This window comes from Dermacentor andersoni, chromosome 1, assembly GCF_023375885.2.
Source record: "Dermacentor andersoni chromosome 1, qqDerAnde1_hic_scaffold, whole genome shotgun sequence".
NCBI lineage: Eukaryota > Metazoa > Arthropoda > Arachnida > Ixodida > Ixodidae > Dermacentor > Dermacentor andersoni.
The window spans coordinates 11,435,451-11,461,841 of NC_092814.1; the positions used below are offsets into that span (position 1 = coordinate 11,435,451).

Consider the following 26,391-nt stretch of genomic DNA (forward strand, 5'->3'; position numbering starts at 1 on the left):
GTCAAAATGGTAATGATCAGGCTGATCTGCAGTCTACTCTGCAAAAAATTAAAAGATGGTGCGACGACTGGCAGATAGAAGTGAATGCAACTAAATCTGTTATGTCCATAACCAGAAAGAGAAATTTTGGAATATCCTTACAATATAAGTAGTATAAACATTAGCTGGGTCAATAAACATAAGTGTCTTGGAATAATGTTCACTTCTGACCTCAGATGGAATCAACACATTGATGTCGTATTTTGTCTAGCAAAGCACTTTGGAGCCTAAGGTGGAATATAGGTGGGTCAACACCCCAGGTAAAAATTTTGGCCTATAAATGTTTAATACGTCCTATCATGTAGTAGGCTAAAAACATACTAAATGCAATCTACAAAAACTTGGTAAAATCCAGAGGTTAGCATCAAGGTTCATATTTAACAAGTATTGCCACTGCCCATCCCCCACTGAAATTTGTAAGCTTGCCCACTTACCTCAAATAAATTTACATACTGGATATGACCTATGGAAATATACTTACTTCATCATTAATGGGGACTTGCTTGTTGACAAACACAAGTTTTTCAAAATCTTACCAAACGAAGCATCCAGCAGGGTGTCGACCATCCGGGAAAACCGGGAAATCTCAGGAATTTTGAATAGTCTGGAAATACTCGGGGAAAACTAAGAGAATTCGTGCTTCTATCAGGGAAAATAAGCTGTCATCTTGTTGAAAGTGACTGAGTCGCCCTAATGCTGGCCCGGGTAAGTAAACGAGAGGAAACGTAACAAATTGTCTTTGAAGCCATGTCTTTGGCTGGAGGAGTGGCCATTGTAGAGTCAACAACCGATTTTTCGGACGGCCGATTTTAGGGACATGACCAATAATGAGGACGGTTTCGCGGAACCACCATGTACCCCATAGAGTCAATGTATAAGAATGTATGAAATTTCGAACGCAAGAACTCTTCGCCGTCCCATTTTCCGGACTTTTTGTTGTGAACGCATGTCCTAAATGGCATTAATCAGTGTCACCATCGCCGCCATTTTGATTATCTCGCTACCTCGAACCGGCGCTATTGCATGCAGGTCCACTGGCAGGCATAGCTACTACCGCGGCAATGCGAGGCCTGGCTGCTTCAACGTTCGCTATTAAGGGTGTTGCTGTTCAGTGCCATTTTTCTTTAATTGAAAGAATTCGCTGCTGCCAGCAATTACATCAACTCCGCCTCTGTAATCCTTGCGGTTGGCTTTGAATCTTAGAAAGCACAGTGCGTTGCATAATGCCGGTTCCCAATGGCAGCTTCGCCTCAGCACAGAAATGTTACGCGGTGAAGCATACGTAAAGTATTGCGGTGAAGCTTAACAAGTGTGAGAAGGGGCTATTGTCACGGGGCACAGTACGTGTTCCCTATTTATACACGCATGCACCTGCCATCTCCTGTCACAGTGCAAGCACCGATATGCCTATTAAGTGTACTGGCAGACCTTCAGAGCTTTTTCAAACGTGCCTGTGGCGATTGAGCCCTTAAGGGCAGTAAAAGACATGCTCAAGTAAAACTTTTGCTTGGGCTAGCAGGTTCATGCTTGAATGAGTAAAGGCAAGGTGCAAAAGACCAGGACTGAAGAAGGGCACAAATGACAGGACCGGCGCCACTCACAACTAAGTTTATTTCAGCAACAAGCCTGCCTTATGTAGGTCAATCAAGCCGAATCACACATGAACCATTAGAAGTGCAATACAGCCATCCATCTCTAACAGTCACTCACCTAAAAAATTGATAAAATGTGTGACCGCGCAAAAAATGAAGCATGTGACAAACAATGAAATGGAGAACAGTTGAACGATAAAGGGTCTAAAGAACAGCGAATGAAAAGCATGCTAAGTGATTTATGTGGTGAGAAGCTTGTTTCTGTTAATGTATATTGATTAAGCAGGCTGTTCACAAGCTGTAGACCGAACCAGCTGGAAAATGCTCGAGTTAGTGAAGTGCGCCTTTCCGCGACGCCGCCTCGGGCGCTCAGTCACCCGGGCTTAGCAAAGTTTACTTTACAGCAAAGCCAGAGCGGCGCACTCCAGCTGTGTAGCAGACGACGCGAAGCACCTCCCCTGGGTCCGTGTGCGCCTGCGCCACTTAGCTTCGATGCGCTGCCGCGCCAGACGCACTGGTGCCCCGCGAAGCGCGGCCACGGTGAGCTGTGTTCACCCTAAGAGTGGACGACCCTGTACATGCAAATTCTCTCGTGAGGTGAAATTTATTTAAAACCTGTGGGACTCTAGACTGCATCTATTGAAATCCATAGTTGGTGCGAGATATTGGTACATACCAAAGTTCTGTGTGCCTCAATGAGTGTAAAGAAGCATTGTTTTGCAAGTTTGACAATGTTCTCAGATTGTGTGTCCTTACGTATTTCATATCTAAGAGTCAATAGTAGCTTAAACTCGTACAACTTATGTGATTTCAAAATTCTGAGTTTAGTAAACAACAGAGACGTGTGCGCATCATATGGCTGCTTTGCAATCGCTCGTAGAGCATTTTTTTGCATTATAATTAGCTTATACTGAGCTTTCTTGCTGCTGTTTCCCCACATGAGATGGCACTTATGCAAATGCAGTTCAAGCAAGGCATTGTATACAAAACGGTTCTGGTGGACAGGGAGAAAACAGATACACTTCCTTAGCATGCCTAACGCCTTTGAAAGTTTGTGTAGGTAGTCAGTCTGCTTTGCTGAATGCATAAATTTGTTAAAGAATTACTCCCAGGGATTTAGCTGCAAGAGGTATTTCAATGACAGTCATTTAAGTGTAGGACGTCACCGATGTTACATGGCATAGATTTTGGGCAGAACAGCTTTTGTTTTAGAACAATTTATTACTGAGTTTTCGACAGACCATGCATTTAGTTTGGCCACAATTAGATTTCTACATTTTATTAGGTCATTAGCATCTGTTCCTGCTAGAAAGATACTTGTGTTTGCATACATCATGTAATTACATAAGGTTTCATTGTTTACAAGATCATTTATATATAGTTAAATCTCAATACAATGAAGTTGGTAAAATCGGTAATTTGCTTCGTTATATCAACATTTCGTTCTATTGAAATGAACCCTTTCATGCAAATAAGTACAGTCGCCTATGGATTTTTCTTACATGAAAAGGGGCTGCAGAACGAATGATCGGGCAACCAAAGAAAGCAGAAAGCGTGCCCTACAGATGGGGCTGGCTATGGTCGTAGTGGTGGCAATATGCCAGTGTTCTGAGTGGGCCGGCCTGCGCCTCAAACAAGGCCAATGCTGCGTTGTAAAAGCCCTCCCGGTGGATGTCTCTCTTGCATGCCCTGTACAGCTGCTGCGTAGACTTGGTGTCCATGGCCATTCACCACATTTCTGTTACACATGTGAAGCGACTGGTGCAATCTTGTGGCACGCTGCGCCAACTTGCGATGCTCTCCATGGCTAGAGTGTAATAGATAGGGGGAGTGGGTCCAGCGTGGGCTCCTCACCGAGGCTTTATTTATTGAAAAGTTGATGGTGCCACCGTCACCTTTACTTCAATGAGCAGCCCCACGCACCGGCCGGATGCTTGTCGCGTCAAAGACCGTATCGCAGCTGCATGGAGCTTTGACAGGTGTTTCACTCTGCTGCATCTAGTTTGATACCCTGTGGTGGAAACACTGATATTATTCCACACTGATCTATACTAAATAAAATTGAGTGACGGAAACAAGGCAATAACAAAGGTACGTCAATCAGATGATAGCTGCTCAGCCCGTGAACACGCCTCAGCCAATGCACGCTCCTGAAACAGCCGGAGCTTCAGTCTAAGGCGATGGCAGTACTGCCACAATGTCAACATTTTTTTTGCGTTACCTTTGGCGCTTGCCAAGGCATCCGCTGGACCCACTCCTCGTTCTAGTACACTCTCCCATAACTTTCTCAATCGGTGTGTTGGCAAGACGCACTGCGCGGAAATGACGGCAGATACGAATTAGCATAGGCAAACTTATCGCCCTCTCTTGGCATCATTCATTTAAGGGGAACTTAGTAACACAAATGTCATGATTATTCTGCATCAAAAATGCCATCCAGAAGGCAAAATTTTGATTGTTATATCCGATATGCGGTGAATAACATCATTATATATACTAGGGTTGAGGATTGGGCGAGTTGGTATTGCATTCTAAAACTGGTACAGCGCAACATAGGAAGGAAGAAACAAGCCGAGCCGGCCAGATAAAGGAACAGAGCGCTGACTTCCAACTGGTTTATTGGCAGGTTGCACGAAATAGATAGCTACAAGAAAGCATCGGGACATGTCGTCACAACACTTCACAAAGCGTCACACCGATAGACGGCTACACCATCATGAGTCACAGAACGCATAATTCTGTCATGCAAAGTTAAACTGATCAAGAAATCTTACTTGCTGTGGAGATAGGCACAAAGATGGTGCACTAATGCACGTGCTGCCAGCCCTTGCTATGAGATCAGCTTCAATTATCTCCCGTGTAAGTTGTGATCGGTGCTTTTTTAGCACTTCACACCGATAAAAACTCGACTTACATCCACAGTCGCGACAGTGAATTTATAAGTGTCCCTGTATAGCTCGGGGCACGTTGTAATCATGTTCTTTTAGCCTTTCATTAAGGCAGCGACCAGTTTTGCCTATATATTTCTTCCCACATGATAGTGGTATTGAATGAACAACCTCAACAACGCAAGACCCAAAACGCTTTTTGTGCATTGTCGAACAGACAGCGTTTTCTGCTACGCTACGCAGGCTCTGTACTGTTGTAAATGCGCTCCATCCGTACCCTACTGTCTGCTTCTTTTTGCTTTGCATTGTGCCTTCTCCTGTGTCTATGCCTTATTTGGTCTGTTCTAGACTGCGGCAGCACTGCTATGCTTGTCTTGCAACCGCCCTGTAACGGCCTTCGGCCAACAGTATTGATAAATAAAAAAAAAAAAATAAGAAAATAGTGCATAAGTTGATACTCTTGAGTCAACTGATCGTTATAACCGATATATTGTTACATGTGGTATCGTTATAAGTGAACTGCGCTGTATCTTGGTTGCTGCCCAGCCCTGCAGTCAAGCTTGTCCATCATGGCCAGTGCACATATTACGATTGTGCATTAACTTAGGGTTTTCAATCAATGCAGAGGCATCTTAAAGAATTACACTAAAGGAAATGGTTGTTGGAAATGGTTGGCATTTAGGCCAAGGGCTGGCTAAAATGGCATTGTGTTTTAATAAAATTCACACGACGACGTCCAATGCGATGTGTGCAGGCGGTGTCATCCCTGATAGCTGTGGGTACCTTTCATGGCCTGGTGCTTGTATTTGGTAAGGGTCACAAAGTGCTGCACTTTTTATTTGTACCTTGAAGAAAGTGTTGATTTCTGCTCGACATTACTGTTTAGCTTCAATGTGGTCTCTAAACTGGATTCTAATAGAAAAATTTAATGCATTTTGTTTATAGCTACCTGGACATGGCAATTTTTCATGCAGGTAATTCCTGCGTCTTGGAGGAATCCACTTGAAGGGGCAAAATGGCACTGTCAAAAACTATTAAAAAAATATGATAAAGTTAAATGTGAATCCTATGCACTGTTGGATTGGCTTAAGTGAAGCTTTCTTTGGTGTTTGTGTGCAGTGCTGTTCTCACTTACTTTACTAGCCATTTTCACTGGGAAATGCCTCAACATGCAGCTAACCAAAATCAATTTGTTGCACCAAACCAAACTAGAAAGTTGCATCTGTAAGTGATGTGCTCCAGTTTCACTGCTCTGGACTTATTGTGCTCCGCAGTGCTTGTTGCCGCGGCTCCATTTCGCATTGCAGCATATGCTCACATTTAAATCACGCCTTAGTGTATATAGTAAACCTTTGATTTTCTTAATAGGTACTGACAGGCTAGTTGATGATCCACGATTTTGGTGAAGCATCGCACTTGGAAAAAAGATGTTTGCATAAGCATAATTGATGACGACATACACAGTGCATGTCCTCATAATTCATGTTGTATGTCGTCATTATTCCTGTTTGTATGAATGTCTTTTTTCCAAGTGGTGCTGCTTCGCCAGTCTTCGATTTTCCACTTCTTATAACCCACGAGTTGCCATGGTGTGCAGCCATATCTTTTTTTTTTTTTTTTTTTTCGGTCTGGCCAATTCCTGGCTGCAAGTCGGGAACTGGCCAGACAAAGCAGATGACGCTTACGGCCAACTTTAGAGAGCTCGGCGTGTCACAGCATGATACTGTATTGTATCATGCTATATTGAAGGGCAGTCAGTTGTTTCCTCACTTCGAATTTTATTTGGACACTGCAGCCAGGTATGAACTAATAGGCCTTTGATTAGTTTTGTGGAGAGCAAACGTCATTCTACCTGCCTTACTCTGCCACATCCTGCTTTTTGTTAGTTGCAGTTGTCACATGTATGTGTGATAATTGTGTGGACATTGTTTGCACACAATGGCTATGTTTTGCCGCTTCCAAATGATGCTGGCTGTTTGCCATCAAGCATAAGTATGCATTGCCAGTCTGTTACATTTATCCCATCTCTCATAAGTTTGCTCTACTGCTGCTTTAGCTTCAAATATTTTTGAATATCTCAGGTGCTGTGGGGATCACTGTAAACAACTGTGTCAGTGCACAACAGTGGGACAAGAGATGATGCATCTGTCTGTCTCACTGTGTGCCATGTTGGTTACACATCCTCAATGGTCATGTTTTAACCCCAAGTGTTGGACTTCTCTGCTTAACTGCAAAAGCTCGGCCTCTGAATGGCTTCCCATGTCTGATCATTAGGAATACTTTACCAATAAGCTTGTTTTTGATAGCCTATGTGTAGTAATAAGTGTAATACGAGTGCCAAACCTGAGAGCACTTCTGCTGCACCTGTTGTCCGTAGACGTGCATTTGTGCTTGCGTATGAACCACTGGGCTCTGTGTCAGGCTGGGGCAAGGAGAGGAGTGAGAAAGACTGTGGCAGCGTCTGACAGTAGAAGCAGGCATGTCTTATTACGTTGTGTGCTGCGAGTAAACTGCAGCTCTGTGAAAGACCCAAGCGCAGCATGGAAACATAATTTGGAGGCCGACGTTACCACAGTAATGGGGAAAACTGTGGGAAACTGTGGGTAAAAATTAACTGGAAAGTACAATGTTTTGCCTGGGCTGCATGAAGTACAGTTAAACCTCTATATAACAAACTTCAATATAACGAAATTCTCGAGATAACGAAGTGTAGTTAAACTCGCAATAACAAAATTGGGGGGAACACAAGAAAATTTGATTTCGCAAAAATTTCGTTGTTACGAAATAAGACTGCACAGATAGGTAATGCGTCGCAGAAAGAAACATTGCTGTCAATTCTGTTAGCCTACCTTGGCAAGCTTTGCTCGAGGATATAGAACCGCATTGCCGACAGTACAAAGTGGGCCGCAATCGTCGATCAGCAGTGGCATCACTGCCATGGAGCTGTATTCTCGGTCAGTTGTTTTCCAAGATAGGATCACTTAAGTGAGATTTTGCCCAACTTAGCACCGGACATGTGCTCATGCAGCAGCATTTCTCCAGCACACCTTGTAGGCATGGACGCATCCAGTGCTGAGCATGAAAGTCATCGTGTCTTGTATGCCTGAAGGCAATAGATCATGATTATGGCCCCTTCGTGCAAATCTACGTCCGGCACCGAATCCGCACGCATTGCCCGACGCGTTCTTGAAGCAAGGGATGCGTATTCCAGCATGACCGCTCATTCACGGCCTGATGCTTGGTACTCAAGATCCATAAACAATTCCAAGTTGGTGGGACGTGAAATTCCTTATTTTTGTTGCACTTTTCTCGAGGCACACATTATGCACTGCACTAGGTGTGTAAAAACCGTTGTCACATGTCTGTGGCAACATTCGTACCGCTTCAAACGGGTGATCAACAAATAAGATCGCAGCCATGAAGTGTACCCAGCGCGCGATCGCTTCTGGTACTTGGCTGTTTTTAGAAACAAAAATGGCGGCGCCCACACAATTGTAATGTGGTGCTGTTTTACGCAACTTTAGTGCAAAGCACTCGCATTTGAGCACATTTTGGAGCCTGCTATCCTTGCTCAAGTAGGTAACACAGTTGAACCCAAGTATAACAATATTCCAGTGCCACGAAAATTCCATTGTTATAACTGATAATTGTAATAACCGGGTTGCATGAAAAAAATCAAAATAGGGGGATGGCAGAGCTGTTGTGAGAAAACTATAGTGGCTGGTCAGGGGTGGCAAGCGATGTGTGAGCTCCGCCGAGGCATCGCGTTGGTGGCCCCAAAAGGGGCCTTTTAAAAAATGCGAGAAGGTTGCCGCGGCAGCCTGTCAGCTTGAGAAATCCAGAAGAAACACTGAGGCGAGATCGCCACAAGCATCTCGTCACATACTTCTCGGTGGCTTGCACAAGAAAACCCTATGTCTTTCAGCTTTGCATGCTTTACGCGAAGCTTGCCAACATTCTTCTCCAAGGTATCCAGGTGCTCCATGTGGGGCAGTGGAAGGTTCCTCGCAAAAACGAAGCAGTGGAGGGACTGAATTATGTGCCAGGCCTCCTGTGAGAACAACATTGAGGCAGCCTGCCCTAATGCATCATCGCTGCCGTCGTCGCCATTGCTATCCAATGCAAGCACGTTCGTAATGATCGCCTCATTGGTTAAGAGCATTTAGTTTCTGAATCTATAGCTGTACGCTTTCTTTTCACCGGCAATGTTGTGCATTGCTGATGATCAGCGGGCGGATCAGCCAACTTCCGTTTCGGCGGCGAGTCAAACGAGGCTGCGAAAGCACGTGGCCAGGAACGATTTTGATGCAGACGAACATGAACGATTAAGCTGTTTGCAGAACTGCGCTGATTGAGGAGCACTGGGAGCAGTGCAGTTGGTGCGGTCCATTCGTGTTTCAGAGGGTGGCACGGCGCAGAGCCATGGTTGCAGCCCATTCCTGTTCGGAGGGTGTTGGAATATCAGCGCTGACACCCGTTGTTGCAATTGCACCGCTGGCACGAGTTGTTGCAAATGGGTCGCAAGCCCTAAGGGTAGCGTTGGCCTGGCGGCCTGGGGCACAACTGGAAGCATCCGAAGGTCCCGGCAAAGCATGAGTCGACTGGTAACAGAACAACTTGTTTATTCTAGCATCGCAAAAGAGCGGGCGGTCAGGTCGACCGAAGTGGAGAGACGGGAGAGCACGTTACTCGACAGAAGAAATCGGAGCCTCTCTCTTGGCGTCCGGGGCAGCTGCTTTTATACTCTCGCAGTCGCGGGCAAGAAGGAACGTCTCGTCAGAGGCGCACGTGACGGGGTACGGACACGCTGAGAGACAGGTTGAGACGAGTGTAATGACGCATCCGCCGGGCCGGCGCCGGTCAGACCTCCTCGCTTCACACTTGGGGAGCTCCTCTCCCCGGCTGCCGCGCTTTGACAAGCGTGGGCACTAACATGCACACACACACACACGCACACTTGAAGACACGTGGCATTGAAACATGCCTGGACGCGCTTGGCGGGGAGGCGTATCGGCGGCGCTGAACGGGCCAAAATGTCCGCCGCTTTGAACGAAGCCCCGGCGTCCGTTGCATCCGCGCCGGCTATACCGCGCGTCGTAGGCGAAACGTAACAAGGGGTGGACGGGCGACGAGAGAGAGGCGCGCGGAGAAGGCTGGAAAATGAGCGGGCGGTGGCTGTCGCCGCAGCGGCCCATCGTGCAATGGCTCGAATTTGTTCTTTTCTTTTCTTCAATTCAGGGATTTCACATTTCACTACAGACACCCAGCAGGCAGACTTCATTGTTATAACCGATAATGCGGCATCGGGGCATAGTAGTAAGCGGGTTATTTCCCCGTAAAAAACATACAAACGTTGACAGTGCAGCAACTTTTCATAGTTATAACCAATATATTGTTAAAACCGGTATCATTATAAGTAGTTTCGACTGTATACGGGGTTACATTCTGGTAAATTCCGTTGATGCGGGATTGTAATACAGCGACATTTCATTGTCGAGAGGTGCAAAATGCATTGAATTCTATGGGTGTTTGCCGGGGATATGAAAATATTTTGTTGCCACAAGAATTTCATTGCAGCAGGATTTCGTTATCACGGGTTTCCACTGCATATAGCTATTTATAACTTCTTGTCCATAGAACACCATGTATTTAGAACCTCAATATAACGAAGTACGCTTATATACAATTTCAATATAACGAAATTTTACTGCTGTCACTAAAGAGTAATACCGAGACAATAAACGGAAACTTCTGCGGATGCAGCTGTTCAAATGGTTGAATTACAAGTGGTTGCTTGAGCAAAACGAGAACAAGGTGAAAGCAGGAGCCAACGTTTTGCAAGTGGACTTGTCTTCTTCAAGGCGACATATTCTTTCCTCGACACAGTATATATAGGTGGGGTTCTTCTAAAGGGGAGAGGGCGTAAGGTGGGTGGATGCGGCAACGAGCGAAAGTGTATTAGCGTGTCGAATTGAGAATAAAGGAGTGCTGTGTACAAGGCCAGGGACCCGGCTGTCTGTCAATCATGTGTCAACACCCGTGTGTCAGCCGGCGTGTCAGCGGCATGCACAGCAGCCCTCTATTACCTGTTTCACTGGTGGTCATAGGCTACCGTGTCACTGAAAGAGATAATAGAAGGAGCGGCAGAAACCGGCGCTCGTAAAAAAAAGGAAGATACTGAAAAGGTATAAAGATATAAAGGGGGAAAACAGGGAAGAAGAAGAACAAAAAAAAAGAAGGGAAAAAAACGTTAGGGAACCAAACTAAGTGTCGTTGCCTATAGCTTGAATTGAGAATACACTCGGAGAGACCTTTGAAGCGGGCGATGGAAAGCGTGTGAGGGTGAGCCAAGATGGATGGTGGCTTGGTGATTGTCGTCTTCTCGCAATGACAAAGGGGAGGAGGTGGCCAGGTTGCCACTTGTCTCCTTCTCTAGCACGGCCGTCGATTTGCATAGCTGTCAGTGTGGCTGAGTGCATACGGAGCCAGTGTACCCTGTTTGAGAGGTAATCTGCTGCATTGCAAAGAGTGCGCATGTCGAGATGGAACGACATCATGTGCGCTGTCTTCCCGCGCATTTAGTACTGGAGGTTGCTAATCTTGAATTTCAGAGATGCATTGAAGCGAGAGGCAAATGAAGCATTCGCTCCCTGCGGCACTTTTCATGATAGTGTCGTCCCAGTGCGGGCAACACTATCAGTTGTGGGGGCGGAGTGGACACGAAAGCGTGGCTGGCTTTGCTTCATACCACCGATGTGAAGATATCGACACAGGGAACTGTATCTTTTGTTGCTGACTCTCAAATGCAACAAAATTAATATCTTTTCTCATTCAAATGTGCTTTTTCAGATTCCCCAATAATTCAGAAAATATTGCGGGCCCTTCCCTGTAAGAAAAAAAAATGAACGACTGTATTTCCTTGCGTAAAAGGTTAAATTTCAATTCAAGAAAATTTCGATATAACAAAGCAAATTGCTGATTTTACTGACTTTGTTATATAGAGGCTTAACTGTATATGTGTTGAGGAGGCTTGTGAGAGGTCTATATTTAGGCGTGCATCAGTAAATTCTTGATCTACTATGCTAGGCAGGCTACTCACTGAAGCCTCGAACTGCACCCGGACTGCTATGCAAATAAATGCCCCCACTGGTGGCTGACTATGAACACCTTTGCTGTCGCCGACCAATTTTTCAGTGTCTAATGCCATCTTGTAGTGGCTTAATGAAACTTTCATCATTTTCTCAAGTGGAGGTATGGACCTTACACTAGAGTGGCCCTTACACAAGTTAATACGGTACTTCATGGCACATACTGCCATTTACGAATTGTAGCCAGTGGATTCGAAAGTCATATCCACTTGCATTGAACTCTGACGATGACACACGCTTCGAGTATGTGTTCCCAAAATTTCGATGAAAAGGGTGTTTTGTTAAAGGAAGTAAGTGGAACAGTGCATTTTTGTCATAAGTTTGACAGCGCTTATCTGAGAACTGGTGCTAGTTTTCAAATTTGCTCCAAGTGGATCCACCTTGTGAAATCACTGGCTTCAATTTGTGCATTGCAGTATGTGCATGAAGTAATTAGTTAAAAATTCATTATTGAAATTTTGTTGATTAGTCAATTATGCATTTTGATTTCCAGTGTAAATAATGTCTGCCTCTTCAAGTAATCCAGCTCAATTTGTGCTTTACGCCACAGGTGATGTTTGAATATTCTGTTCACGTTATAAGAAAGACGCCCATATTTGCACTTGGAGAAGTGCAGTGAATCAGTGTGTATCCCCATGCTTGAGGAGCAATTGCGCCAAACTTGCTGCACGAGGTGCAGGAGTTTGAGCAGTGTCGCTGTCTGGCGGACACTTGCTGAACCACTCATAGTGTGGATGGTGCATCTGCTAGTCACTATGCGTTTACGTGTCATCATCATCATCAGCCTATTTTATCTCCACTGCAGGACAAAGGCAGTCTCCAATTAGGCAGTCTCCTGCAATCTCCAATTACCCCCTGTCCTGCGCCAGCCGATTCCAACTAGCGCCTGCGAATTTCTTAATTACATCACCCCACCTAGTCTTCTGCCGTCCTCGACTGCGCTTCCCTTCTCTTGGCACCCATTCTCTAACCCTAATGGCCTACCGGTTATCTAACCTGTGTATTACATGACCTGCCCAGCTCCATTTCTTTCTCTTAATGTCAGTTAGAATATTGGCTATCCCTGTTTGCTCTCTGATCCACATTGCTCTCTTCCTGTCTCTTAATGTTACACCTAACATTCTTCATTTCATCGCTCATTGCGCGCTCCTTAACTTGTTTTCCAGCTTCTTTGCCAGTTCAAGTTTCTGCTCCATATGTCAGCACCGGTAGAATGCATTGATTGTACATGTTTTTTTAATGATGATGGTAAACTTTCAATCAGGATCTGACAATGTCCGCTGAATGCGCTTCAACCCATCTTTATTCTTCTGTAAATTTCCTTCTCATGATCAAGGTCCCCTATGAGTAATTGACCTAGGTAAACATACTCCTTCACAGATTCTAGAGGCTGACTGGCGATCCTGAACTCTTGTTCCCTTGCCCGGCTATTGATCATTATCTTTGTCTTCTGCAAAAATAATCTTCAACTCCACTTTTATACTCTCTCTGTTCAGGTCCTCAATCATTTGTTGTAACTCGTCCCCAGTGTTGCTGAACAGGACCATGTCATCTGCAAATCTAAGGTTGCTAAGATATTCACCATTGATCCTTACTCCTGAGCCTTCCCAGTTTAATAGCTTGAATACTTCTTCCAAGCATGCGGTGTATAGCATTGGAGAGATCGTGTCTCCTTGTCTGACCCCTTTCTTTATAGGTATCTTCCTTCTTGTGGAGATTTAAGGTAGCTGTGGAATCTGTAGATATTTTTCAAGATATTTACGTAGGCGGTCTGTACTCCTTGATTATGTAATGCCTCTATGACTGCTGGTATCTCGGCTGAATCAAATGCCTTTTCGTAATCTATGAAAGCCGTATAGAGAGGCTGATTATACTCTGCAGATTTCTCGATTACCTGATTGATGACATGGATGTGATCCATTGTAGGGTATCCCTTCCTGAAACCTGCCTGTTCCCTCGGTTGACTAGAGTCCAGTCTTGCTCTTATTCTATTGGGGATTATCTTGGTGAATATTTTATATAATATTGGAAAAAGCTAATGAGCCTATGATTTTTCATTTCTTTAACGTCTCTTTTTTTATGGATTAGTATAATGTTGGCATTCTTGCAGTTCTCTGGGACCCTTGAAGTCGATAAGCAGTATGTATAAAGGGCCGCTAGTTTTTCAAGCATTATGTCTCCACCATCTTTGATTAAATCGACTGGTAGTCCATCTTCTCCTACCACTTTTCCCCGTTTCATGTCTTGCAAGGCACTTTTAACTTCATCGCTAGTTATGGAAGGAGCCTCTCTAACCTGTTCATTACTACTTTAAATGGATGTATCGTTCCTGCTTTGGGTATTGTACTGGCCGGTATAGAATTCTTCCGTTGCTTTTATTATATCTTCAAGATTGCTGATATTACCCTGTCCGTCTTTCACTGCATACATTTTGGTTTGTCCGATGCCTAGTTTCCTTCTCACTGTTTTCAGGCTGCATCCACTTTTTACTGCTTCCTCAGTCTTTCTCACATTATAATTTCGAATATCCCTTATTTTCTCCTTGTTGATTAGTTTTGACAGTTCTGTGAATTCTATCTGATCTCTTGCATTGGACACTTTCATTCTTTGCCGTTTCTTTATTAGGTCCTTTGTTACTTGGGAGAGCTTACCTAGTGGTTGCCTTGGGTCCTTACCTCCCACTTCAGTTATTGCTTCTGAAGCCAGCCTAGTTATGGTTTCATTCATTGCCTCTGTTATCTTAATCTCTCTATTCTAAGGCTGCAAATTTGTTTGGAAGTGCCAACCTGTATTGGTCTGCTTTTACCCTTACTGCATCTAGGTTGACCTGTTTCTTCTTGACCAATTTTTTCCTTTCTCTCTTCAAATTGAGGTGAATCCTAGCCCTCACTAACATATGATTACTGCACTTTACCCTACCCATCACTTCTACATCGTGCACTATGCTGGGATCGGCAGAAATTATGAAATCAATTTCATTTCTTGTTTCACCATTAGGGCTTTTCCAGGTCCACTTTTTGTTCCAATGCTTCCTGAAGAAGGTGTTCATTATTCGCAGCTTATTCCTTTCCGCAAATATTACCAACATCTCTCCTCGAGTGTTCCTAGAATCCAGGCCATAGTTACCAATTGCTTGTTCACCAGTCTGCTTTTCCCCCACTTTTGCATTGAGGTCGTCCATGACTACAGTATACCGAGTTTGCACTTTTCTCATCGCTAATTCAATATCTTCATAAAACTGTTATATTTCTTCATCACCGGGACTGGAAGTTGTCGCGTAAGTTTGTACTACGTTTATTCTGTACCTCCTATTTAGCTTTATTATGACTACTGCTACCCTCTCATTAATGCTGTAGAATTTGTCAATGTTGCCTGCTATGTCCTTATGGATTAGGAATCCTACTCTGAACTGCTTCTTATCTGGTAGTCCTCTATAGCAGAGGACATGGCCATTTGTCAGCACTGTATAAGCTTCACCAGTTCTTCGAACTTACTAAGGCCAATGATATCCCAAACAATGCCTGATATTTCCTCAAAGAGTCCTGCTAGGCTAGCGTCACTCAAGAGGGTTTGGGTGTTCAACGTTGCAAGGGTCAGTTTCCATTGGCGGCCTGTCCAGATCCAGAGATTCTTGGCACCCTCTGCTGCATTTCAGGTCTGACCGCCGCCTTGGTCAGTTGCTCCACAGCTGCTGGGGACTGAGGGCCATTGGATAATTGAGTGAGTCATTTGGTAGATAGTGCCCGAATACTGCACCAGGGAGGCCAATTCCTGTTCTAGTGAGGGAGCTTAGTGTGTCTTCCTAATTTGGTTGTACCTGGATTAGTATAGCCCCACTTGCTCTTGGAGTTTTTGCCGACAAAAAGAAAAAAAAAAGATAAGTGTGGATTTGAACTTCTGACTGTGGCAACCGAGCATCCAAGATAGCTCAGTCGGATAATCCTGCGGGCTTTCAGGCTACCTTAGGTCGGAGAATTCCAGCCCAGACTATCCTACGCACCTCAAAACATGCTTGAATTATCCGCAATATGCCAGTTTTGCTTATGCAGTTTTGCAGGTGGCACAACATAGTATTTCTGAATGATTCTAACATCGTGGTTTCGGAGTCTCCCGTTCACGTGCGGCCGTGAATGTGGCTAGATACACGATATATTTTTGGTGAATTTGAACAGCACTTAAAGGTAGTGGAAAAAAAAAAGGAAAATGAGAAAAAGAAAGAACTGTCAGTGCTTACCAGGAATTGTCCTTTAAAGGCTGTTCTATGGTTGCAGTGCAGTTATAAATGCTGGTATGCATTTTGTTTTGGCCATGTAGATAATAATTTGGCCTTGCATTGTAATCTTTGTTCTGTGATAGTATCAGTGAGTGCACATGTGAAGTGCATAATGTGTGATTGTGGTAAATTCCATTTGTCACAATGATTTTAATTTTATTGCTGCATTGTGTTTAAGCACATCACAAAAATTTTATAAGAATGATGTGGTCACTGCGAGATGCGATCGCAGTGATTTAGCAGCTCCTTGTCAGATGTGATCATTTCGCAGTCATTGTGATATTACGAAATACGAACAAGGTGGTGGAACCATCGCTCAACATTAGGGAAAGATATCTTAAGCATTCATATGGTATCGCAGGATCTTGGGCTTGTGATTACATGACTGTTGCCTACTTGCTTGACCATCCTTAGTTGTTCTTGACGTGTACTTTTACTATCTGGATGTCCTACTGCACAAATAATGTTACCACCCAATTAAATTCTGACTTGGTACTTCGATTCACTGATAAAAGAGGGAAGAGCAAATAAAGTATTACAAGAGGATCACGGATAACATTGCAGTCGCTAAACGTAGAGCATCATAGCACCAAGATGCGGCTATTATATTGCGCTCTTATGCATGGTGTTGTTAACTTGGTGGAAGGCAGTGACCATTATTTGGTTATATAAAAAGCCAATGTCACAAGTTGGGCCTTAAATAATTGAAACTTTTTCGCATCACTCTCATGGACACAGCCATGCATGAACAGCATGTGAAAGTAACCACATGACTGTATATGTGAGGGCGCAACTGTCGCTTCCATAATAAACAGGTGTACATGACTCAAGCCAGTCAGTGCAGTCAAGCTCCCCCGCTATGATGTATGTACCTGTTCCTCGTCCAGCCCTGCTGTGCACACGAGCGCAGGGCTGATTGTCACAAGTGGCGAAGAGGGTGAGGCATGTCAACACCAGCAGCTATGCCACCATCGATAAATCAAAAGCTTTTGAAGCAGTAACCGCAGATTAAACTGCGAGCGAGTGGAGCTTCACTTTGCAGTTAACGATGTACTTGATTCTAAGAAGACAGTCGTGTTCCTGGCATGTTATGGAATATGCTCGCTTCTTTGGAGCCTGGTTGCACCAAACAAGTGAGCTGATGAGAGTTCGGACTTGATCTTCAATGTACAGTCGAAGCCACTTATAATGATACCGGTTTTAACAATGAGAAGCTGCTGCACCGTCAACTTTTGTATGTTTTCCATGGTGAAATAACCCGCTTATTACGATGACCCGATGCCGCATTATCGGTTATAACGATGAAGTCTGGCTGCTGGGTGTCCAAGCCGAAAGGTTGTGAAATGTGAAATCTTTGAAAATAAAAAAATAAAATGAAAAATTCGAGCCATTGCACGATGGGCCGCTGCTTCAGCAGCTGCCGCGCGCTTATTTTCCAGCCATCTCCGTGCGCCTCTCTCCTGTCACCCTTCCACCCCTCCGAACACTAATGGGCTACGCCCATAGCTCTAAGCCGCCTCACCCTCCAAAACACGAATGGACCACGCCAACTGCGCTGCTCGCAGATTGCTCGCATGTTACTCGCTGGCTCATTCAGTGCAGTTCTGCAAACAGATTAATTGCTCGCATTCATCTTTGTTGGTTGCGTCGAAATTGTTCCTGGCCACGGTTTCTCAGCCTCGTTTGACAAACAGTTGGTTTCACTCGCCGCCGAAACGGCAGATGGCTGATGTGCCCGCTGACCATCGGCAATGCATGACGTTGCCAGTGAAAAGAAAGCCTAAGTGCTTCTAACCGATGAGGCAATTGTCACGAATGTGCTTGCGTCTGATAGCAACGGCGACGATGGCAGTGATGACACAGTAGGGCAGGCTGCCTCAACGTTGTCCTCACAGGAGGCCCGGCAGATGATTCAGTCGCTCCAGGGCTTCGTTTTTTCGAGGAACCTTCTGCTGCACTACGTGGAGCACCTGGATGCCTTGGAGAAGGATGTCGGCAAGCTTTGCGTAATGCATACAAAGCTGATGGACATAGAGTTTTCTTGTGGAAGCCAGTGAGAAGTATGTGGCAAGATGCAGGTGGCAATCTCGCCTCAGCGTTTCTTCTGGATTCCTCAAGCTCACAGGCTGCCGTGGCAGCCTTCTTGCAATGTTTAAAAGGCCCCTTTTGTGGCCACCAAAGCGATGCCTCAGCGGTGCTCGCATATCACTTGCCACCCGTGACCCCTCTTTGCAGTTGTTATAACAGTGCAATTCTTTAACGCCGACAGCCATGGCTTGCTACACGCAATCAGAGCGCCCAGGAAGCAGTTAAACAAGTGAACACAAGCAGCTGCATGGAGAAAGGTGGTGGGGAGGGGCACTAGCCTTCCCACCATTATAGTTTTCTCACTTCAGCTCTGCCATCCCCCTATTTTGACTTTTTCATGCAACCTGGTTATAACAATTATCGGTTATAACAATAGATTTTTCATGGCACTTGAATATTGTTATAAGTGGGTTCGACTGGACTCGGTGAAGACTATGCATCAAAATTATCCGAAGTTGTAGCAAGTTTTAAATTTTTTTTTCAAGACACCGGCATGCCAGCTAGTCGAGTCTATAAGCGATTTCATCGCATGTTGAAAAACCTAGCCAACAACTGCAACTTCGCTACCTTTCATGACCAAATGCTTCGTGACCAGATTGTCTTTGGTGTCAAGATGTCAGTAGTTTCCAACAGCCGAGTCTGGTATAGGTAGTGACCAGAAACTACAACTGTGCACGCAAGAGACGATCGCGATGGCCACATTTACCGAACTGACCCAAGCAACAGCAAACGATGTGATGTCCTGAAAGCACAATAGCCATTTTTGTTGTGGAAAGAATCATCCAGCCTACCGCTGAAGATTCAGCAGCAATGCGTGTGATAAGTGCATACAAAAAGGACACCTGGCTAGAGAATGTAAAGCAAGCAACGTGCAGGAAGAAAGTGCATCAGCGTGGCACTCGGCAAGCACAATGTAGACGAGCTTGAAAGACACAAAAGAGAGCCTTTGGAAAAGCAAGAGGCACATGACGCATGGCCACTTCAAGAGGTGGTGGCAGAGCCTATGTGCATCGAGGTTGGTGTCAACAATGTTGCGATAGAAATGGAATTGAACACAGGAGCTAGTGCCTGAACGATTAGCAAAGAAATTTTTAATAAATTATTTCCTGCTGCAGCACTTCAGCCCTCAGAAGTACAGCTCTGGAGTTTCTTTGACAACATGAAGCCTCCAGTGGGGAAGTGTGCGACAATTGTGATCCTGGGCAGTTGAGAGAGCATTTTGCCATTGTTTGTTGTCACTTGTCAAGGGACCGTGCCCCACACTTTTTGGTTGAAGCTGGATGAGAGAGTTTGAGGTGAGTATTGCCAAGCCAGAAGAAGTCAACACGGTAGCCTCAGTGGAAGATGCTGTAAGTCAATATCACTAAGTTTTCACCGAAGACATACGTACCTTGCATGGAGTCGCAGCCCAGATTACTGGCCATGAAAATGGAAAGCTGAGGTTCCTAAAGCCCCAAGTTGTCCCATTCACACAGCGGGATAAAGTGTTTGAAGAACTACGAAGTATGGAATGAAAAGGAATCATCCAGCCGGTGAAGTCGTCCCGATGGGCCACACCGATGGTCCCTGTATTCAAACGGCATGGTCGTGTGCAACGGTGTGGCGATTTTAGAGGAACAATATTTTCAATCATGGTACTAGAAACATACCCGATTCCCCGCATAGAAGAACTGTTCACCAGACGAACAGGAGGCATCAAATTCAAAAAGCTTGTTCTCCGAGATGCATACTAGCAAGTAAAACTGCACCCCAGTTCTCTCAAGTATATTACTGTCAATACAGGGTTTCTACCGACCGGGAAAACTGGGAATTCCCAGGGATTTTGAATAGTCTGAAAATACTCAGGGAAAACTCAGGGAATTTGTGCTTCTATCAGGGAAAATTTGCAGTAATTTTATTGAAAGGGAACGAAAGTCGCAGTAATGCTGGCTCGCGTAACAGAGAGGCATTATAATGAAACGTTTTTGACGCCGTGTCGTCGGCTGGAGGTGTGTACAGTCAATGGCCGACTTTCCAGATGCCCGATGGCTCCGCGGCACTATCACGTACCCCATATAACCAATGTCTAAGAACGTCTGAAATTTCGGGCAAAAGAGCCCTTCGCGGTCCGATTTTCCGGACTTTTTGCCGTGACCGCACGTCCGAAACGGCATTCATCAAAGCCACCACTACCGCCACTTTGATTACCTCGCCACCGAGGCAAACGCCAGGCCTAGCTGCTTCAACGTTCATTTTGAAGCTTCTTGACTTTCGGTGGCGTGTTTTTCATTAAAAGAATTCGCCGCTGTAAGCAGTGGCACTGACTCCGTCTTTGTGGTCCTTGCGATTGGCTTTGAAGCTCGGAAAGTACGGTGCATTGCATAATGCCGGTTCCCAAAAGTCAGCTTTGCCTCAATACAAAAGTGGTATGCAGTGAAGCATAACAAGCGTGCGAAGGGGCAATTGTCATGGGACACAGTATCTATTCCTTAAAGTGCCCCTGAAACGGTTCGGGCAAATTTTGTAGACGCGTAGGGTGCAGCTTAAGCACAACATTCGCACCACAATTTAAGTGAAGCGTTACGTATTAATGGAGCTACAAGCGATTAGAAGTTACCCTCCTCCCTAGCCATGCATTTCCTCCTCAACTCGTTCGTCGAGCGATCGGGGCTACGCTCCACCTTCACTGGTTCTGCGTCACGATGCGACATCACATCGTCCACTTCTAGTTGTTTTGGAGCCCGACCCCGCCCGCGCGAAACCTCTCCGCTAGCCGCTTGGCCGTCGACCTCAAGCGAGAGCTATCGAAGCAGCGTGCTTTGCGAGCATTCTGTCGTAGCGCCGAACGTGTCTGGTATTCCGGTAACGCAAAAGGATAGACAGTTGGGCGAGTTGGTACGGTAACATTATCGGCGCTCGTCCTGTCTGCTGCTTTCTGTGTCCGTGTTCGCTTCGCGCTACAAGCCAAGATAATATTCCGGTAACCACAGGCAAGCTGGTCATTTCGCCAAATGGCTGGAGGTATAAACTCAAGCTGATGAATGAACTTAAGCGTAGACGTACGTGAGCGGCCTGATCAGTTTGCACGGTCCAGCCACTTGTTGGCGCAGCGCTTAACCAGCCACACAAAGCACTAATATTGCTCTAACCAAGTGTAAAACATTTTAAACATTTATAAAAACAATGTGTTGATGATTACACTCCTGCGAAAAATACACACCAGCAGCAAAGAAGAATACACTTCGTTACTGCTGCTGTGTATGGTTGAGCTCTGTGCCACCAGGTGGCTGCACCGTGCAGACCATTCACATTTGCGCTTCTGCTCATCCCGTTAGGGCACAGTCAAGCAGCCACACCCTGTCCCCTTGCGCTTGCGTTTTCCCTAATACCGGACTCGCGAAACGCTATTGCGTTAGTAATCTTCCGGTGTAAAGTGACGGACATAAACGCGCAAATCCTGGCGCCGATCGGATAGCGGCAGTCCGATGCGCAGCAACCAGTTCGCTCGTATGCTGCCTTGCAGAGGGACACGATGTCGCAGCTCGACATATTACCAGTCGCTACGCTTGCAGTCCACAAGACAACAAAGTCGAATCATAGTGCTCGCGAAAAGACTGAGACCGACTCTGACCGCGGAGCTCTCGTCAAAATGGAGTACGTTGTAACACAAGCAGACGACACCTGCTGTGTGCCGGAAGTGCTTCAGTGTACTGAAAAATTGTTCTTGTGCATTCTCATTATGTTACTTTCTTTTTATAAAAACAAATGAACTAACATTCCAACTATTACGTACATCATTTGTTTACCATAAAGTTGGAAAAATTATTGATCACACGCCCTGGTCAGCCAATCAGATAGCTCGCCCCACTGACGTCATATGGGTGATTTCAGTCACATGGGTAGGGGCAGGTTAAAATTCCGCCGAGCAGTGTGCTGCAATCGGCAGCGATGTGCATTTTTAAAACCTTATAATAAATTACACGCTTTACACGGAGCACTTAGATGTGTCAATTAATGATCAGGAGGACCTACTCTAACGACTCAGTACATTTGTAGAAAATCATCAAAATCGTTTCAGGGTCCCTTTAATTACACATGCGTCCATCCACCATCTCCTGTCACAGTACGGGAACCGATATGCCTAATAAGCGTGATGGTAGGCCTTTTTGGATGTGCCTGTGGCGAGTTGAGCCTTTAATGGCAGTAATAGACATGCATTCATTTTTATGGAGTGCCCGATTTTACGGACGTTTTTGCGGCCCTTAGGGAGTCCGAAAAATTGGATGTTGACTGTACAGCTGACGAAGAGGATGCTTCGAATGGTCCGTGGACAAAAGCACGGTAGAAGGAGGACGAGAACAGAAAGGACCTACGCATTGAGGAATGAACGGGAAAGGAAGCCTGCCGCTCATTTTTTCAAGAAGCTTGAGCTCAAAAAACAAAGTGTTGGCTGATGCTGGAATGCAGGTGTTCCTCATCCAAACCGAAATAAACTCTCTAAAGCAGTGAAATGCAACACTGAGGTGGGCGCAGGCTGAGAGTATGTCAGGAGAGTTGAGGTTGACACACCAGCTGTTGAGAATCTCATTTGTGACAGGTGGGGCCTCACACCAATGAGCTTGCTATAAATTGATAAAAGTAGCTCATATCACCTTCATTCACGACATGCACATTTGTAGACGCTACCTATTTTTGCCATTTCTGTGCAGTGGTAGCAAGGAATAGAGCATGAACATTAAGCTTACGGCAAATTGAACATTCTGTTAACCTAAATTACCTCCATTATGCTTCTGAGTGATGTGTATCATTACAGAGTATCGCTTTGGTGAAGGCACTACCATGTTTTACGTGACGCTTGATGTGGGGCATGTCGATAGCAACCTTGAAGTATATAAATTTTTTTCTTTCTTGAAATGCTTGAGGCTAATGAATAACTTGTGCATGTAATTCGAGCGGGGGATTTAATCCTTTATATGAAGAAGCGTAGCATGACTTACTTTACAATATTCAAATATTTAGTTACTCTGAAATTATAATGACTCATCATAAAATGCTCAAAAAGTCATTCTGTCACCTTGATTTGCTTTCAGTGGAGTCTCAAGCATCACCTATGTTTCACACATATGTATCGACAGTCAATCATTATTCGTGACTGAAGTGGATATTCGAAAACATTCGGTTATGTATGCATCTCATTTTTATTCATATTTGAGAATGTTCCACTTGATTTGCAATGAGTTCTGCCATTTTTTCAAAGTTATCTTATTCACTGTGCATTTTACTAGCCCCTCGCTACACATATCTTTTTAATATAAAATAAATAATACTCCTTACTATTCAAACTGGATTAAGTCATTTCTTAGCATGCTTACTAGAGAGTGAGAGCATCGGGCGACATAGTGTCAGCCTGTCTTGACGTAAAACAAAGTTCTGTGTCACTCAGGGAATTTTGCAAAGGCACTCGGGGAAAACCTGGAAAACTCAGGGAATTTGGAAATGTCAACTTGGTGGACACCATGCAATACCCCGAAGGGCTTGTATAAATTTATACGGCTATCTTTCTATGCTTCATCGGCACCTGCAATATTTCAGAGGGAGATGGAAAACCTTCTGCACAACTTGAACCATGTGACTGTGTACTTTGATGACATTTACGTAACTAGTCCGAATGATGCCGACCATTGGGAAAACAAGTGCCAAGTTCTGGTATGGCTCAGAGATGCAGGGTTGCGACTGAAGCAGTCTAAGTGCTAGTTTTTGGTTCCAGTGGATTACCTGGCCCACATCATCAGTGCAGTGGGTCTTTGCCCAAACCTGTCCAAGACAGGCTGTAGTAGCAGCCCCAGCTCCCCAGAACAAAAAGGAGCTGCAGAGCTATCTAGGTTTGGTCAACTACTACAGAAGGTTTATGCCTAGCCTTTCCACAGTTCTACATCCTTTAAACAGGTTGCTGGTAGCTGGGTCCTCCTGGTGCTGGACAGCTGAACAAGAGCTGGTATTTCAAGGAAGCAATGAGCTAGCTTTTGACATAGTCTTGACTCATTTTGATCCAGCAAAGCCACCAATCCTGATTTGTGATGCATTGCCATATGGTCTTGGCACACTCCTGACACAGCGGGAACACTCTGGAGAAGAGCATCCGGTTGCCTTTGTGTCACGAAGTTTAGTTGCTTTTGAAAGGAATTATAGTCAACAGGACAAGGAGGCCCTAGGCGCAGTGTTTGGCATCGCCAAGTTTAGACAATATTTGTGGGGCCGGTATTTTTGTTAATTATTTCAATACCCTAAAGGCCCAGAGGGCATTACATAGGGGGAGGATTATTATACAATCATAAGGTACAACAAGGTTACAGACACCAAGGAAATAACAATTATAATGAGTACAATAGAAATGGACCATTTACAAATCAAAGCAGAAGAGCACTACAAATGTTGTCTCACAATCAAGAGGTGAATAAAGGGAAAATCAGACATCCACCCGTTCGTAGCAATTGCTACAAAGGAAACCCATACGGGTTCCTCGAAAGAAAAGCCTCAAAGTTGAAGAAAAATTCCTCCTGGTCCGGGACTCGAACCCGGGACCACCGCCTTTCCGGGGCAGCCGCTCTACCATCTGAGCTAACCAGGCGGCTAGCAGATGGCAGGGCGAAGTCGAATTTGTCGACAACACACGAGGCAAAGGCAAGGTTTGACGTAGTAGTTCTGTGGAAACCCGCAAGGTGGAGGGAAGTAATGAATAAAGGGAAAATCAGACATCCACCCGTTCGTAGCAATTGCTACAAAGGAAACCTGTAGCAATTGCTACGAACGGGTGGATGTCTGATTTTCCCTTTATTCATTACTTCCCTCCACCTTGCGGGTTTCCGCAGAACTACTACGTCAAATCAAGAGGTATATCATATAAAATATCGATTTCATGTATATTGACAGGATTAGGGTTACTGAATGTGGACTCCATCCAGATAAATCAGCCATTCTGTCTTAAAGGATGACACATCAGTAAGGGCAACTATTTCTTCCAGCAGACCATTCCACTCTTTTACCTACAACACAAATGGCGAGTTCTGATATTTCAATGTTCTTGCGAAAATTGGTTGTCACCATGGACGTAGGCCATTGTTGGCCTTATGGGAGAAAATGCACGCATTCCTGAATGTTGCTCTCCAAGAGTACTATGGTGGTCTTTACTGCTTTCCAAGTACAGCTATACTCTCCTTTATAGGAGAGTATTGCACTAGCATTGCACATGCTGATGGATTGAGCCATCAGCCACTACAGACTGATGAACTTGCTGTAGACTGTCCAGCCGATGTGTTCATGCTTGAAGAGGTTTACCCTCAGGTGCTGTCATACAATGTTGCAGAGGCCACTGCCAGAGATACAACAACGTCGAAAGTCAGAGAAGCATTGTGGAGCGGGTCAGAGGCTGGGTTTGGTTGAGGAAGGAAAGACCTATGATGGTGGGGGGGTGTGTACTAATGTGCTGTGGGTCTACCTGGTGATTGTCCTATAGTCATTGTAGAGTGAAGTCTGGAAGTGTCAGAGATAGAAGCTGTGGCAAAAAGCCACGTTTGGTGGCCATTGCTGGATGGTGACACCGCAGCTACAGCTCAAGCATGTCACATGTGCCAGGAGCAGCAGCGTGAAGCACAGCCAGTGCTTGTCATGCCACGGCCATTTCTAGAGAAACCCTGGTCAAGACTCCTTATAGGCTATGTTGAACCATACCAGAACACACAATTTTTTATTGCAATAAATGCCTTCTCAAAGTGGATTGAGGTTTTACCAGTTTGAACACTCAGTAGACTCAGTTGGAGCAGAAAATTAGATGCGACTAGAAGGTGAAACCTCAAATTCACACTCAACCTGGCAATCAGGTGTATGCCAGAAACTTTGGTCCAGGACCTGTATGGGTACCGGCAGTAGTCTGTGAGGCAGCATAATTCTTCAGTAGACCTGCAGCTTGAAAATGGGCCTTCGTGGAACCGCCATCAGGATCACTTCTGACCTGCGTATATAAAGTGCCTGGCCAGGGGAGCATCACCCAGTCGTCGGACAGCAAAATGGGCTCCAGCACCGAGTCCAACTCTGAATCGACTCCTAAGCCCATTGATGCCATTCATCAGCAAGTACCTGATGTGAGCGTTCAAGAACAATCTCAACTGCAGAGGATACAAGGCACACCACAGTCCCAGGAAAGAATGCAGATGGCTCCTTTGCTGCGCCGGGGTAACAGAATATGTAGGTTAGTACTATGTCATCATCATCATCATCAGCCTGGTTATGCCCACTGCAGGGCAAAGGCCTCTCCCATACTTCTACCCCGGTCATGTACTAATTGTGGCCATGTTGTCCCTGCAGACTTCTTAATCTCATCCGCCCAC

The 26,391-nt window shown here is 45.1% G+C and overlaps 1 protein-coding gene across 6 annotated transcripts in view; it reads left to right on the plus strand.

Moving 5' to 3' along the window:
* The window catches only part of Vps8 (vacuolar protein sorting 8), a 972,138-nt gene that overhangs the window by 74,871 nt on the left and 870,876 nt on the right, over window positions 1-26,391 (plus strand). For all 6 annotated transcript variants that reach the window (XR_008608392.2, XM_055061192.2, XM_055061196.2 and 3 more), the window contains exon 5: window positions 5,274-5,328. Coding sequence is in view for 5 of the 6 variants with exons in the window: in XM_055061192.2 (XP_054917167.2) it covers window positions 5,274-5,328 (55 nt within the window). In the remaining variant the exon portion in view is untranslated. The remainder of the gene's footprint in view (window positions 1-5,273; window positions 5,329-26,391) is intronic.